At 40.9% G+C, this 17,816-nt stretch overlaps 2 protein-coding genes across 3 annotated transcripts; one reads left to right on the forward strand and one right to left on the reverse strand.

Moving 5' to 3' along the window:
* Positions 1–2,028: 2,028 nt before the first annotated feature.
* Scgb2b17 (secretoglobin, family 2B, member 17) lies at positions 2,029–3,999 on the reverse strand. 2 transcript variants are annotated; one of them, NM_001281524.1, is made up of 3 exons: positions 3,929–3,999; positions 3,360–3,454; positions 2,029–2,287 (listed from the first exon to the last, which is right to left on the reverse strand). In NM_001281524.1, exons 1-3 carry the CDS (start codon positions 3,984–3,986, stop codon positions 2,192–2,194), a joined length of 249 nt encoding a protein of 82 aa, NP_001268453.1. In that variant the 5' UTR covers positions 3,987–3,999; the 3' UTR covers positions 2,029–2,191. The 2 variants fall into 2 exon arrangements, with proteins under 2 accessions (NP_001268453.1, XP_001004121.2); XM_001004121.5 differs by having other exon boundaries at positions 2,040–2,287; positions 3,282–3,454; positions 3,929–3,986.
* A 6,912-nt stretch (positions 4,000–10,911) lies between these two features.
* Positions 10,912–12,093, forward strand: Scgb1b17 (secretoglobin, family 1B, member 17). The gene is made up of 3 exons (NM_001370878.1): positions 10,912–10,975; positions 11,095–11,282; positions 12,064–12,093. Exons 1-3 carry the CDS (start codon positions 10,912–10,914, stop codon positions 12,091–12,093), a joined length of 282 nt encoding a protein of 93 aa, NP_001357807.1.
* Positions 12,094–17,816: the final 5,723 nt, after the last annotated feature.

A 17,816-nucleotide genomic window follows, 5' to 3' on the forward strand; every position in this document is an offset into this window, starting at 1 on the left:
GCCTGCTCCACCACTGACCCATATGGTAGATGTTATTTAATGTATAAAACCAAGAAATCACTGTAGGCATGATAATGAATACCTTCACTGTTTCTAATGTGACCCCATATTTCACTTCTTTCCTAACTGATTATCAGGGTGTTCATTGATTTGTTTTCCCCTTTCAGAAGAACTTGTAAATAAAATAATCATCATTGATGCATGTCTCATTTCTACATGTGAGTCTTTACCTTCTAGATATGATGGAACGAGAAAGTCAACAATGAAGGAACATACTACCTACATATATCAAGAGAAGGCACATAGGAAATGACATACAAAGCTGTTAGACAGCCCATTGTTGAGTGGGAGAGATAAAAACATGAGGAAGAGGCATCACCCTTTTCTTGGGGACTCCTTGGGCACAGGAAACTGTTCTTGGATTTACTGGTTTGATTAATCTCAACAGGTTTCAAATTTGGGACCATGCTTTGTCCTGAGATGGTATTTTGGACAAATACTGTCTAGGGTCTTAAGAGGTGAAGATGTTCTGTTTTCTCAGAGTCATTGCTTTGACTGTGAGAGCTTTTCTCTATGAAGGCCATTTGGCCTTTCACAGGACCAGTCAGCCTTCTTGAGGAAGCCATAGGTGTTGTTATGTCACGTCAGGAAACAGATGAATGGCTCCATGCTTATCAGTCTTACACACTGACCAATGTGTCATGTTTGTATGACTTTCATTCCCTCACCCTGCTCACAGGCACTTTCTCTGTTCAATGAGTCTTTTCAATTTTTGCCACTAATATACAGAATAAGAGTCTTGTTAATATGTTGTATGTCCATTTTAACAAATGGAGTTCATCATTTTAATTTACGTGGATTTCCAGGCCTCTCTCCCTTTTACTTGTTGGATTGCTGTTTTGTGTTTCAGTGTATAAGGGAGAGCAGGTATGCATGTAGAGATCAGAGGACAATCCTAAGCCATTGTTTAGTACAGACCTCTGACTTTCTGATATTGTGGAATGCCAGGGTAGCTGGTCTACAAACTTTTGAGAATTTACCTGTGCCCCCAAACTCTCAACAGGAGCACTAGGACTCTAGACACATGCTAACAAGTCTGGCTTTACAGGGGTTCTGGGAGTCAAACTCAGGTTCCCAATAATGCACTGAAGCATTCTACCCATTGAACCTTCTTCCAAACACTTCACTCTTTCTTCATTTTGGGCATTAACTTCTATCTCTTTCCCCATTTAATTTTTTTGTATATTATTAAGTTCTGAGTTTCTTTTAAAGATTTATTTATTCATGTTATGAACATGAGTAAACTGTTGCTGTCTTCAGACACAGCTGAAGTGGGTCACAGATGGTTTTTATGCTCCATGTGGTTGTTGGGAATTGGACTTAGAACCTCTGTAAGAGCAGCCAGCATTCTTAGTTGCTGAGCCATCTCTTCAGCCCCTTGGTTTGTTTTTGAGGTAGGGTCTCAGAGTGTAAACTTCACTGTCTTAGAAACTGCTATATTAGCCAGGTTGTGTCAAATGATAAATGTCACTATCAGACCAAGATTATCTGAGAAGCACACCCATGTGATCTCTGCTCTACTCTCCTGTTATAACTGGACACAAGGATTTCATAGTCTTGTGATATAGCCCAGAGACATCGCATGAGGGAAGTGTTTCTCCACTTCTTTTCTATCCTGACGACCTGGTGAATCCTGTGGCTACTTACATGCTATTTTCCCTCTGAAAATCCTAGTCTCCAGAGTCTCACAGAGCTCCAGTAAACTGAGCATGCGGGCTCACATCTATAATCTCAGCACTTGGGAGGAAGAGACACATGAATCTCTGTGAGTTCAAGGCCAGCCTGGTCTACACAGCAGCAAAAATTTCTATACAGCAGCAAAAATTAAATAAAAATGAGATCAGAAAGGCTCTCTCATGATCACCTGTCTAAACAGAAGCAGTCACCCTGCTCTCAGTGACTATACAAGTCATTTCTCTTAGTATCTCCTGGATCCCCTGAAGACCTTGTTCATCACATAGTCACAGGTCACAGAACAGAGTTGCAAGCTTTTATTAGAATCAGTCTAAGAGACTGAATGATGAAGGAACAGTATCAGGAATCCAACTTCAGGAAAGAAAGAGGACAGGTCAGCAAGATGGCACGTGGATCAGACATGTTGCAAAGATGGGTACCCAAAACACATTAACATCTACTCTCCTAATAGCCTGGAAATATAGTCTAATATGGATCTTATATTGTCAACTTCATAGTTTGACTGGGATTCTTGGCTGGCAATCATGGCTTCCTGGAAAACAAAAATGCAGAGAGGGACAGTTTTGTCTACAGGCAAGGTATAAGACCTCAGCAGGGCTCCTCAAACACCCACAAAGAAAATGCTCCTCATGCACAGCAAAGAAAATCCCATGCAGTGATTCAGGTCTCCAGTAACAAATTCTGCCTCAAGGGAACTTGATACCACTCACAACCTTCAGGAGGAAGCCTGAAAATCACCATAGCCAGCAGGGAAGATGTGGAAAAGGTTCTGGAAAATATGATGGGAGCTAGGGCTAGAGCAGGAAAGTAGAGCTGAGAATGAGTTTGTTGATATCTCCCACACCTGAGTACCTCTCTCCAGGCACATTGGCTGTGTAGCCATGTTAAAAATATGTCCTCCATGTGAACTTGTGAGGGGAAAATCAATTTGGATAGCACTATGGTTTTTCAAGATCTGATACTCAAGTAAAATACTTTGGGAAATAGGGTGAGAGCTGCACTGTTCAAAATATACATGTCTGCAATCCAGTTATGCTTGAAACAAGAGAGGACAAGAGACAACAGTGGTGAGCAACTGTAGGCACTCCCAGGGGTGGGTATGACATTTTAGATGTGGTGGGAGGTTTTGTTATAGCACAGATGATGCCCCCAGAAATGGGATTCATCGATGGCTGGGGAATAATAGACCCCTGCCATGTTCCAAAATAGACACTGGAGAGAAATTTCAAGCATCTTAGACTAAAGCTGGGGGTACCAAACCTGTGCAGAGGCCACCCGAAGGACTACCCTGTTCCTACTATGGGTGAGAAGCCCATGTTTACCCATCATGTGGGAGTGAACTGCAGGATAGTACAAGGAACAGGCTGGCTGTGTAACTGGCAAGCTGCTTTACGTGTACTAGGGTGGGCAAGGGTTTCACTTCTCATTTGCAGGTCACATGACATGCAGTAATAGTTGCATTTATCACCAGTACACAGCCTTACAACATCTGTTGCATGGGTGAGTGGAGGTAGGCAGAAAATTGCCTTAATTTGAGGTTCCAGTAACATGTTTCTTAAATTTTCCTCTAGCAGCCACAGATTTTTTTCCAAGGCCACCTTTACCTCTGCAGTAGCATTGAATGTCTGGAGTTCTTGATACAATCTTTTTCCAGAGAGAACACTTGCATAGACATTGAAAAAAGGAACAAGTGATTCTGCTGCAAACACAGAGAGAAAATACCGTTAAAAGAGAATTGTTAAATTGTTAAAAGTCAAAGCAGAGGCTCAGTATTCCTTGTACAATCTACAAATGCCTTAACTGACTTTTCTCATAGTCAAACCCTCCAAAAGGCTTCAGCCTCACAGTAACAGCATGGTTTACATGAAATATTCAGGACTAGCAGAAAAACATCCATGAGTTGACAGACCTTGATATTTGAACTTCACTTAAGCCCAACATTTGCCTCAGCTTCAACTGTGCATTTAAACTCCCTTCATCATGAGTATCATCACCAGCACACCTCTGTCTCCACGCCCCACAAACCCAACAATTTTAACTCAGAGCAGAAAGCATGAATTGTCTTCTGAAGCTCCTTGCCATTGTCCTCCCAAGGATACCTAGGTCTGTCTCAGGGCCCCACTTAGATATCTCCATGGGACTGAGATGGGATGAACAAGGGTACCACTCTCACTTGTCTGGAAGCTCAGTTCTCCAGTCACCAGCAAGGCCAGCAGAAGGGTCCCTTTCATGGTGAAGAGTGCTAAATGCTCCTCTCACAGCAGCTCCTCTTCTTTATAAACCATTATAGCTCTGAGCCCAGCCACACCCTTCTGCAAACATGCCTCCAGGAGTTCCAAACACCATTTGGGATAGAGCCTAGCACCTGTGGATCTCCTTTCAACTTGTATAGAGGCAGCAGCATGGGGGCCCCTCCCACTCTGAAGAACAAACAGCCTGAGACAGCCTGATGTCATCAGTTTCTGGAGAGTTGTTTGTACCTTTGCCAAAGAGGGTTTAGAGCTGATCTTTGCAAGCAGCCCAAGTTCTGAACAAAATGACCTATGGTCCTGTTTTACTTGTCGCCTGTGCTTCCTTGTCAAACTCCTTACCTATTCTTGTTCCCATTGTCCAAACTACTGAGACCTTTGTATTGAAAGGCTGAGGACAAGGAGGCACCATATACCTCTCTGTGACACTCAGCCAGGGTAGTCCCCAGCTGTTTGGCAGTGTGAATATCCTTGGGGGCTAATGATGCTTTTGTACCACAAATTGTGCTTCACTCCCCAGTTGCTCATTCCTTTTGTCATGTTCACCTTGTCCACTCTCAGCTCTGTTAGGAACCATGTCTTAAAGTGGTTTGAACAGTATTGTCCTTGTGGTGAGAGCAGTGAGTGGTACAGTGCGGTATTCAACCCTGAATATGAACTCTGAAGTCCACAACCCCTCAAGGTACTGTGCCTGCTTGCCTGTAAACTACACTGCTCCTCAGAACACAGGAAGTGCTGTGTGTATAGAGTGTCTCAAGTTCAGAGCAACATACTTACCCTAAGGAAGATATTTCCAGCACAGGTATGATTGTCAGCTGTGTGTGTTAGTTCATGCTTCTTAAGACAAGCAGGTCTTAAATTGATGCTCACCCTGTTTGCAGTGTGTGATGATTAATCTCGATGATCATTCTGACTGGGTTGAATGTTGCCATAGAAACAAATTTCTGAGTGGGTGTTTTTAGGTTTGTTCAATTGAGGTGGGTAGACTTACTTTTATGTGGAAGCGTGTACTATGGTTACATATAGGGAGGACAGATGTAAACAAGCTGAGCCGAACCATTCATGACTCTCTGCTTCCTGATTGTAAATGTGAACAACCACCTCAAGTTCCTTCACTGTGCCTAACTGACTGTGATGGACTGTACCTTTTCAAACTGTGATTAGAAATGTTGCTTCTCACCTGGCATATTGTCACTAGTTTTCTACAATAGTGGCAATGATTTTTTTAGCATGGGCAAAGCCCTAGGGATATCTTACAGCACTACACTCATAAACATGAGCAACCAAAGAGATAGCTCTGTGTGCAAATTGCTTAATTTGCAAGCATATAGTCCAGAGTTCAAACCCTAGAACCCATAAGAGTGTTGGCATATATGTCTAATTCCATGTGAGCCTCATGTTCAATAAGAGACTTGGTCTCAAAACATCGTGTGGAAAGATGTTGAGATAGCTCAGTGATTAAAGATGCAGTGATTGAAGGTGAAGACCTGAGTTCAAATCTCAGAAACCACCTGGTAAAGGAAGAGAATTAATTCCTTCAAATTGTTGTCTGAACTTCACATGCACAAGCACTCACACACACACACACACACACACACACACACACACACACACACACACATACATCTTAGTACCACTGTCCATACACAGGCACATACACAAGTACACAAACACATGAACAGACATCTAGAATTTTCTGTGGAAACTGGCATGAGAAAGCATGAACAGGCTCCTAATTGACCAATATAAAACAATTTGAACAAAAAAACTAAACAACATGATATTGGATTATAGTAGAATTTTGAAATAACCTATAAAACCATGCTTTTGTGAATGGTTGTGTGGCATATAAATGAGCATGGATGAAAGTAAGTATTCTTGCATCTCACAGAAGAATTCCAGAGCATCTGTAGATTTTCTCCTGGGAGCAGACCCCCCTTCAGTCCTTCACTGTGAGCTATATGTTCTCAAGAAAGCAGCAGGGTGAGCTTAGGGGACAGGCCAGTAAGTGGAGTAGTTGATTGGCATACACTCTTGATTCCATGGTTTCCTACCCTCTGAACTTGTGAGGACAGCTAGGCACAAAGTTACCCCTGGTAACTCCAGCACCAGAGAGCTTACTGGACAGTCCATCTAGCCATTAGCAAGCTCCAGTAATAGGCCCTGTCTCAAAAAATATAAGGTGGTCTCAGCTATAAAAAGGACACAGAATCACTTCCCAGTTCCCACATGGTAGCTAACAACCCTCTGTAACTCCAGTTCCAGAGGATCCAGTGCTCTCCTGTGACCTCCACAGGGAAAGCATTCAGTATTACATAAGACACTCATGCAGGCACAATCCCCATACACATACATTCAAACTAAATAAAATGTCAAATAAGCACACACATATGCATATATTTATGAATAAACAGATATAATGTATATACACACATCTACATGGTGGAGAGCAACTGAAGGCCTTCAGTGTTTTTCCTGGCCACTTTGTATGAACAGATATAAATGTCATCTGTCTTAATTAAGATTACTGTTACAGTGATACAACACCATGATCAAATTAGAGTAGCAAAGGGTCACTGGTCATTAGACACTTACTTAACCACATGATGCATTTGTCTCTATTCCCAACCCTGTGCAGAAGAGAGAAGCCCCTAGTGGGCACATTCTGCAGTCCATCTCAGCCCTCAGGACATGCAAGGTTATAAAAACAACGACCAGTGGACCGAGCAGAGAGCTCACAATTAGATCTCAGTACTTGGCACCTAATTGACCAAACAGTTACAGGAGGCAAATCCTGTTTGGCTCAGATAACCAGTAAAATTCAAAGGCTTTGGACTATTTAAGCCTTCAGTAAAGTTCATTCTGTCACCATGTGCTGTACAGATTGTGACAGTCAAGTGCCTTTTACAACAAACTACTTAATTGTGCCTTATCAAAACACAGATAACCTTTACTTTTAAAATTAAATACCAACCAAATTACTTAGGCATAAACACTTATGTAACATAGGCATGTGGGAAGAGTAGTTTGAAACGAAGGCTGATTATATGACAAGATAGTGTTGCTTGTTTTAAGTAGGGTCTAGTTTATAGACCTGAGAGAAGTGAGATAGCCCTTTTGCCAGTCTAACCAGCATTTGTGAAGACCTCCTATGTGTGCTGACTCTGGGAGAGAGGAAGGCTTTACTCTACTGAGCATTCAGACATCTAAAGAACACCAAAAGTCAGCCAAGGAAAGGGGAGCTATAGGAGAGGAAACGGGATTCAGAGCCTTTGCTATGGTGAAGATCAGGTGTCTTCTTATATACAAGGATTCCATGTGGACTGTAGGGTTGTAATTCAGGTTGTGTTGCTATGATAAATGAACCAAGACTAGGTTATTTATGTAGGAAAGAGTTTAACTTGCTTCATGGTCTGTAATCTTGAAGGTATACAATAGGGCAACTTCAGGTAGCCTGGGAATTGTGTAATCTGAACACAGGGTGAACTGCAGAAAGGCAACAGGGGATTGTGGAAGATAGAGAGCAGAGGCTCTATATTCCTTCTCAAAGACATACCATACATTCCTCAGTGTTGGCACACTAGGGACAAAGGTTCAATGTGGGTATTTGGTATTTGCCTTAAACATGGTGAAAGCTGTAGCTGGCCCTCCCTATGTTATGTTGGTTTTTGATTCAGTCTGGGAATTTAGGTGACAAATTTCACAGGAATATGAAGGGAAAGCATTTCAGGCAGGGAGGGCAGAGCATATGAAGGCCCTGGTTCTCTCTTGGGTCACAATTATGGAAAAGAGGTGTCATAGCTAATGTACAGACTCTATAAATAATAAACACACTGGTTAAATGGTAAATTCCAGTTTCAGGTGTACACAGAGCAGTCTGATGACTGGCAAAGTCAAAATCAATGAGATGAAGATATAGTGCTTCTCCCCTGTGATCCCCACTTGTTGGAAGTTGAGGCAGGTGTCCCAGTTACCTCTTTGGGATACCCTCAATCACAAAGAAAAAATTGTGCTCAGGTATGGGGATGCTCTCCCAGGCTGGCTTGGCTTCTTCATTGCCCATCATGTTTCACAACAAGGAGCAGAAAGTGGCTATAAATGAAATATATATTTTAGCTGGCCTCTATATAAGACACAAAGATTTGTATATAATTTAATAGGCTGTAAACCTAGATCAGACAGGTTGTGTACTATTTTGACTTGCATACCATCCATAGGACTGATGTTAATTGCTGTTTAAGTGTTGCCCAGGGTTATTTCTGCTCCATCAGCCTGTTCTCATGGTCCACAGCTCCTGGTCATGTGCTCCTGAGACATCAGGCCCCATGGCAGCCTTCCCCTTTCTCCATCTTCTTCCTCTTCTTCTCTCCTCTTTTCTTGCCTTATGATCCCTACCTGTGACACTCAGCCCAGAAAAAAAAGTCACAGAATACCTCTCCTCTCTCCATCATTGCCTGGCAGTCACATTTTCTTAGATAGTGAGAGATTTAGGTGAACGAATTTTCTAAGCAACATCTTGTGTTTGTGAGAATATGTTAGAGATTGGCAAGTAGTTGGAGGTTTGGGGAATTCCAACTCCTGGGGTCCAGTACTTAGCATTTGAATACACAACAGCAAGAGACTAACTCCAACTGGTAGCAGGTGGTAGAGGCAGCAGTGGTATGCTCTCTTGAGCAGTCCTCTTACTAGCATGGCACCCTGAGGCCTACCTGTGCTGCAGTTCCTCCACAGCATGGACAGGAAGCTGAGCCTTTTTGGCAATCTGCCATGACGAGTCTCCAGGCCCTAGTGTAGTCTCCAAAGACTGTACAAATTCCTAGACCACTTCTGGCAATTTGGTTCTAATTATCCTGTCCTCTGGATCCATTGTATTCTTCTTCAGAGTCTTCCTCTTTCTCTCTTCATTCCATGACCCTACCTACTCTTTCCTGCATTTCCCCCGTCAAATACTTCAACTATAATAGAGCAGTAAGACTCTTGGCAGATTTCATAGCTCATCCTGCTGACCCTTCAGCCTTCACATGTCTGCCTCAGGCTTTTCTCTGCTGTCTTCAGGCTCCTCCATTGGTGTTTGTTCAGCCCACACTTCTTAAAGAAGGACAAAAGACTGTCAAAAGAACCCTTTAATGAAGCCTAAAATGGCAATGCCAGGGGTGACAATTTCTCTCTATCTGAGTGAATGGGCTTAAGCAGTCCACTTCCAAGGTGGGTGGAGCAGGGGGCCTACTACAGTCTTGCCTCTTAGCACCCTTCCAACAGTCCCCTGATGTCCCTGTGCAGTGGGAGATGCTCTAATACAGGCCCAGGTAGAGGGGGTTGAAGGGTCATCTGGAATTCTGTGGTAGCAAAGATCAGCGGAACACACTGGCACAGATGGTCTGATGCTGAGCCTTCTGGAGCTTGGGATTCCAACTTTGATTGGACTCTAATTTTTACAGGATAGCTGTGGAATATTGAAAATGACCATAAAGCAGGCTTTTTGATCAGTAGTCAGAATAGCTAGAGCAGCAATGCATAGTCTGGCAGTGACCAATTAGAAGGCCAGATAGCTCAGAACTGAAATATCCTTGCTTAGCTATGAGATAATGAGCACAAGGCACTTGAAGTGAGAACATAATGAGCACACTAATGATGTTTATTAACAGGGTCTTCCTGTGTAATTTTGGGTAGCCTAGAACTCTTTGTGTAGACCAGCCTGACCTCTAGCTCACAAAGATAGGAAAGCTCTTCCTCCAAAATACTGAGATCAAAGGTGAGAATTACCATACCTGTTCATTGCTAACTGATTTTGACAATGATTTCCACCAGCCCCTAAGAATGTTGAATCTACCACACATACACATTAACAGACAGAGAGACAGACAGACGCACAGACAGACAAAGAGAAGACAGATAGTTAGGCAGGCAGGCAGGACCACACACTCATTTCTCAGGAAGTTTATGAGGTCAGGACCAACCTGGGCAAGATCCTCTTTAAAAACAAAACAAAACAAAACAAAAAGTTACAAAACAAACAAACAAACAAACAAAAACAGAAAACCTCAACAATGGGTTTAAGGAGTTAAGTTTAGGCAGAAGTGAAATTAGTTGCCTTTTATTCCACTATTCACATGGGAGGGAGTCACAAAGACTTCTGTGTGTCCAAGAATAACCTGTTCTACGTATTTCCAGGACAGCCTGGTCGTAGAAGGTAGGTCCCCTGCTTCACACACCCTGGAAGCAGACTCCTTAAGCCCAGTCACTCAGATAGGAGATTCACTGCCCCCCTTGGAATTGCCATTTTAAGCTTCATGAAAGGGTTCTTTTGACAGCTCTTTTGTCATTCTTTAGGAAGGCTGTGTAGAGAGACGCTATCTCAGAAAATGCATACCAACAACAACAAAAAGGTCAAATTGAAGGATGCCTACAACAGTAGGATAAGCATGGGTTGAAGAGCTTGGTTCAAGGGAAGGAAGAAAGCATATGGAATTAGGGGCAGACAAAGACAGGGCAAGTGTCACGTGGCCAGTGGTCTGAAGTTTGGCTTGTTTAGAACTGACTATGAGTATTGCTCTTGAGGTTCGGTGTGTGACAGGAGGACACAGGTTTAATTATGGAGTTCTGAGTGAGAGACCATTTGATCCTATCCCTAGTCAGACTTTCCCTTTGGCTGTCAATTGACAAGTGACATTTGTCATATCTTAAAAAGATCACTAAGAAGGCAAACAAGCTGAAATAGGTTATTGACCAGGCTCTTGCCAAAATACATATCTCTCAATGATGCAAACACACACCCTCAGGAAGTTCTAAGATGTGTACAGGGAGGGGCATGGAGAGGCTCAGATATGGGCCCCTCCCTGCCCACTGAGCCAAACAGTGCAGTTAAAGAATTGGAACAAACTGTGTAAGAACACCTGCCACCAATATCATGATGCTTGCTGGTGCTGTGGTGATCTTTGGGGTTGCCCTGCTCCTCCTCTCTTCATGGGGAGGTGGGTATTACCATGTGGGGGTCAGGGATGCAAGCTATCTAGGCTCTCACACCCTCTATCCTCTGGGATATACTGATGCAGGTCTTTCAAGTGAGGGTCACCTTTTCTTTGTGTTCCAGATTGTGGCATTTGCCCAGCTATGAAAGAGGATGTTCATCTATTTTTAAACGGAACCTCAGAAGAGTATGTTGAGTATGTGAAACAATATAAAGATGATCCTGAAATATTGGAAAATACTGAAAAAATCAAGCAATGTGTTGACAGCACATTGATGGAGGAAGACAAGGCACATGCAAATGGTTTCATTGTGAGTCTCTATGTGTCTGGTTAGGGGCAGGGCTTGTGCACACCACTGAAGCTTCACTGAGAATCAAGTTATGTGAAACATCTGATTGAGAATGTCAGAAGAATGGGGCAGGAAGGAGCTCTAGGACTGCCTGAGCTGGCTCTGGCTGCTCACCTCAGCTAAGCCACAGTAGATACCTGCCTGAGTTTGGCCTCCCTCAGACTTCCTGACACACCCTTCCAAGTCTAGCTATAGAAGCTTGGCACCTGGCACCCTTCTCTAGCCTAGTTATTTTATCCACAATATTCAAGCCTATCACCCCACCTCCAAAAAAGTCATATGTTATCCTGTTCTCTGAGCTTTGAAGATCACTTTGTGGACTCCACATGTTGACATTCAAGGGTAGAATTAAAGTGAACCCCCTCATATCCCTAGAACAGGTGTGTTAAGGCCCTGCCTTTACCTGAAGTTATTTGAGGGTCATTATCAACATGTGACAGGAGTCAGTTTGCTTTTGCAGCCCCAGCTGCACAGTGGCACACATGGGGCTATGTCAGCTCCTCTCCATTTGGTCCCACTGGGACTATGTTGTCTCCCAAGTTGGCTCCTCCCATCTGGCTGGATTTGGGGCTCTTTTCAAAGCTTGTCTCAACAGGTTGGGGTCAAGGCTCCTTGGTCCTGGTCAGATAGAAGAGCAATTGAAAATTGGCTGCAGGTCTTTCTAGACGGTGTCTCAGTGCATGGTCAGTGGGGCATGAGGTCTCCTTCACCCCTGAAGTCTCACTTAGCTTTCTGTTTGCAGGAAAAAATAGAAGCCAGCCCACTATGTTGATGGCTACAACTCTGCTCTCAAGGAAGCCATTTGCCTTCTCACCTGCATAGATGCAGCAGGCTATAGCCCTTCCCTTCAGGTGTCTAAGAACAGGAATCCAACAGTAAAAACCTTGCAATTCATTGGGGAGTCTGGATTTTTGGATTCAAGTTTGGGTCTGATTTGATTGAAGGATATTGCAGTGACAACCTCTAGTACATTGAGGTGTCAAAGCTCAATTGTGGTGCTGCCAAAATGCCATACAGAATGCATTAGAGAATGCTAAGATACCATAGTAATTATTCTAGAGTTTCTGTCACCCTCATGGGACAGGGTCCACAGGGCACATAGATGACCTCCCAGACTGAACTCCCCAGGAACATGGAACTGAGTAGGACCAGGAATACCAAGAGTTTGTTGAGGACCACCCATGCTTTAGATAGCAGAATCTGTCCCTGCTCCCTAGTGTTTGGTACATTATCCAGTTATGCATGTCTGTGTGTCACAGTGGGTCCCATGTAGAAAATAAAATAAAAGTACCTATTTCAAAAGCTTTTGTGGCTTCCTGCCCCTCACATTGAACAGAATTTCAGCCTGGATATCAGAGAGGGACCTGGCCAGAACAGAATTCAGGTTATCCTAATATCAACTACCCATTTCTGAACACAGGTACTTCCCCACTGGGTGGTACATGGAGTGGGGACCCAAGGTCCTAGGGCTTTAGGATCTGTCCTGTGGCTCTTCTCTGTGGACATGGCAGGAAGTCGTTTCCCACACCAGTCACCAAATAGTTGTCTGTGGCCAGTCTCAAGGCCATGTGCCTTACTGCTCCATCAATGAGTCAGATCTTCATACCCGGAATAATGCGTGTGTGTGTGTATATATATATATATATTTTTTTTTTCCTCATGATGTACAGGCTCATGGAAGGCCCAACATGTACAGTCTTTATCATTATAGAGTATGCGCTGAAAAGAGTAAAATGTATTATTCTTTTTCATAAGACTATGATAAAATAACCATGGTTGAGTATTTATAAATAAATAAATAAATAAATAAATACATACATACATAAATACATAAATAATACATAAATACATAAATACATAAATACATAAATACATAAATACATAAATACATAAATACACAAATACATAAATACATAAATACATAAATACATAAATACATAAATTCATAAATACATAAATACATAAATACATAAATACATAAATACATAAATAAATACATAAATACATAAATACATAAATACATAAATACATAAATACATAAATACATAAATACATAAATACATAAATACATAAATACATAAATACATAAATACATAAATACATAAATACATAAATACATAAATACATAAATACATAAATACATAAATACATAAATACATAAATACATAAATACATAAATACATAAATACATAAATACATAAATACATAAATACATAAATACATAAATACATAAAAACTAATCATTTTAAAGTCTCCAGATCCACAGTCCTGTAGCCTAACCTCTTAGCTTCTGTTGTGGACCCCATCACCAACATAGACACAGAAAATTGCATAAGACTTGTCGCCAAGTCAGTGTGTGGGTTGTCTCCAGTATTCACCCAATCTATAGCATTTGTACCTTTCCATGGCAACACTCCAGAGACCTAATCACATTTCCAGTTGTCTCCTGTTCTCCATCACATTACATCTTGAGACCTTATGATGGTAACCAAGTTTCCACCACAGGTCACAAGGAATCAGATTCAAATCACACAGCACATTAGGAGGCCATCTTAAGTAGACTGGGGCCTGATATCTGTGGCCTTGGCCTACAACTAACCATTGTCTAGCCAGAGGTTGCTTCTGAAGGAGGTCTCCTGCCTTCTGGAAGCTAAGGGTGCTCTAGGGACTATGTAGATGCTGTGACTGAACTCTCCTAACTACACATTTAAGTCAGAGAAGGCTTTTCTACCATGCTTCTCTTTACATATTAAAAAACACAGAGCCCCTTCATCTGATGAACAGCTCTACTTGTTTAGCTGGGATTTCCTAAAATTCTAGTGGATTTTCATACAAACTTTCATGTAGGATATTTATCTGCAAATAAGTTTACTGTTGGGTGTAGTAACTCTTTTCTCCCTGATACAGTTAAGAAGAAAGCTTCTTTACTCCAGTCATTGAAAGAATTTAACTTTAGAGAAATATTGTTCTAATGTACTTGATTGGCCAGTGTTCATTTCCATCATAGAAAGGTGTTTATCATCACTTGTTATTCTTTTACTATTGGGACTTAAGTGATGTTCTTTCCTTCATTCCTGATGTTATTTGATACTTCCCATTTGAATTTTTTTTGGTTGAGATAGGATCTCACGATATAGACTAGGCTGTGCTGAAAGGTGGAGAGAGCTGTCTACATGTGTCCCTTTTTTCTAGGATTTAAGAAATGTACCACCAAGACCCAGCCTTTAAATTTCTTCTTTTTCCTCTTCCTTTTAGTCATTTTCCTCCTCCTCTTGTTACTCCTCTTCTTCCTCCTCTTTTCATTTCTGTTTTTCCTCTCCTTTTCTTTCTTCTTTTCAGATATTTCCACTATTTAGTCCTGGCCAGCCTGGAACTTGCTGTGTAGATTATGCTGACCATGAACTCACTACGATTCACATGTATTTACCACATGAGTGCTTGGATTAAAGACATTCCCTCTACTGCTCAGCTTCTTTTTTAATATTTTGATCATGCTTAGTACACTTTTATCAGTGTTATGCACCTAGAGTGCACAGAAAATACTCACTTGTCACCAAGGACTGTAAAAGACTAAGCAATATGGTAGGAGCTCAGATTTTTTACACAAAACAAAGAAACAAACAAAGAAATCAAACTTGCTTTAAGGAACTAGACACTCTTGATCAGCAGGAAGTAGACAAACGATATCATCTCATTTAAACCCCTGCGTTTATTTGGAGATGTCTTCTGTTCTCTTTCCTTTTTTCCCCTCTATCTAGTGTTATGGGGTTGAAACAGTTCAAGAAGGTGAGGGGAACAAAATGGAATAAAGAACAAACCATAAACCAGCAAAAGCTACTGATTCCCAGCATAGATGTAAAGCAGAATGGAAAATGGGATTTCAACTGCAGTGGAGAAAAAAGCAGGGGATGAAGGGATAAAGGGATGAAGAGATGAAGATATGGATATTTTTTTGAGACTCCATTAAAAATTTACTGGGGCCACAACTAGTGGTGCATCTCTTATTCTACTAAGAGAGGGGATTTTCTGTTTTGTTCTTTCTCTTCTTCCTAAAACTGTGTTAAGAAATATTGGGGAAATTATTTTGACTCTGGAAAAAATTGCTGATGGAAATGTGTGTGTGAGAAAAAAACAAACAACAAAAAAGCCTGCAATGGGAAAACAAAAGGGTCCACTGTGCTTTCTCCTTTCTGAAGCCTAATTTATCCATGGGCACAGACCAAATAGTGCTCTGCTTACTTTACATTTTACAAATATTATTAAGAAAGGAACAATAGCATCCAAGACACAATGAGTTATAGAAAAGACTGCACATGTCTGTCTTCTTATATACATAAAGATTATGTTAACCACAGAATGAAATTCCTCAAATGTTTTGCACTGGGAACAGTGTTTTTTTGTTTTTTTTTTTTTTTGTTTTTTTTTTTTACATTTTCTTTAGGAAATGAAAAACTTTGGATGCAATGAAAACTCGTAAAGATTTGAATTGAGTGGGGGAGGTCATCTGAAAACCTTCTTCAGTGAATCAAAAAAGTGCTTATTTTAGTGAAAGCATTTCTGTTTACAAATTCTTCATGAGTATTGCAGAGTTAATTGCTTAAAACTGATACAGGTAAATTTTATGAGAATTTTGAAATGTTGGTTCCTAAAAAAAAAAAAAAACAGAGATATTTTAATCCCAGGTGTAGGATGTGAGGGGAGCCTCACATTTTCCACTGTTTAGACTATGATTTGCTTCACTCTCTAGCACAGGCATAATTTTGCCAGCTACAAATAGTTTATGTGATTTGTGATGTGTAGAATTCTGGGGACATTTGAGAGGCTGTATAATTGCTATGGTCCTGAGAAGGGTGGTTGATTGTTGTTGGTCATGGTCTTTTAAGTAGTCAGGTGTAAAATAGAAATAGTAAGAAGAAATTATATATCCTGACAAGAAAGTTCAATGTTTCCTCATGAGGTCATTGCCCAAATTATCAAGAAGTAGTCTAATGATAATATTGCCACCTTTCTGACCGCTGATTTTATTCTGGGATCTATTTCCTTTCCCCTCCATGTTGTTTTCAAAACAAACCAAAAAAGAAAAAAAAATAAACGAACAAAAAATCTCTCATCTAGTGTTAGGAGTTTGAAATGGTGGAAGAAAGAGGATGAGGGAACGTGGAAGAAAGAAGAACCCACAAAGTAGCTAACAAAAGGTACAGTGGATTCTTATCACACACGAATAGCCCCATCTCCTAATACTGCCCCGTTAGAGGTGACTTTGTGTGGAAAGTTTCAAGGAGCATGAAACTTTGAAGCCACAGCTGTCCCACTGTAGCTTCTTATAAGCCTAACTACATTCCTACCTTTCAGCCACATCCTACAAGATCATTATTTTTCTTGACTCTTTTGGAAGTTGCCTTGGAAGGGTCAGATCTTTTTCCATAGACAACATCCTGTGCCAGAGAGAATCCATTGCTGGAGCTCTGCTTCTGTTCCTGGGTAAGATTTAGCACTATGCATCCTCCTCCAGCTTTGCAAAAGGAGCCATGATACTGATCTATAAAAGTTGGTCAGCATACTCAGGAAGCTGAAGAAAACGACAAATGTCACCCGTATATTGTGGATATAGAGATGAGTTGTTCCAGAATTCCCTGTATTATTGGGTGATATATATATGTCTAATATATATATATATATATATATATATATATATATATATATATATATATACACATATATATATACATATATAATTTAACTCTTATTATTTGTAATCAATATATTATATTTATTATAATATATATATAATATATATATAAAATTTACCTCTTGGGCTTGAAATGTAGCTATATGTACAGAGTTCTTGACTAACATGCACTAGTCCCTGGGTTTAATGTTCAGAACTCGACAAAAATGTGATGGTTGCATACATTTGAGTAACCAGGACATGGAGGTACAGATTGGATGATCAGAAGTTCTAAGTCATCCTTAGCTACATAGCACGTTTGAGGGCACCCTGAGTTACAGCAAAGCTCCACTTAAAAATTATTTTATAAAAAGCTCACTTTTGGAGTTAAATAGATGTGTTAATGGTTAAGAGAACTAGCTGATCATTCAGACGACCCAGGTTTATTCCCAGCTACCACAGGGCTGCTCACAACCTGCTATGATAAAAATGGCATAATCCATCACAATACACAATAATATGTAATACATGATTTGACTCTCTCTGCCTTGGGAATTTAGACTGATATGGTACATGATGGAAAAAGGAGGTGTTTTGGAAATAGAAAAATAACAAGACCAGGTACAAGGACATAGATGAACATTACATGGGGTGATTTATGGTTTACATACATTTAGGAGAGAGGGGGGTGAAATATCCAGGAATGGCAAAGTTTATTGGTGGATGGTTGTAGGTACCAAACTATCCTATAGCATGGGGAATAATTTCTGGAATCTCAGGTGCTAGCTGAATGGGTTCTTATCAGAAGGAAGTTAAAATTGCAATAT

The sequence above is a fragment of the Mus musculus genome, chromosome 7, assembly GCF_000001635.26.
Source record: "Mus musculus strain C57BL/6J chromosome 7, GRCm38.p6 C57BL/6J".
NCBI lineage: Eukaryota > Metazoa > Chordata > Mammalia > Rodentia > Muridae > Mus > Mus musculus.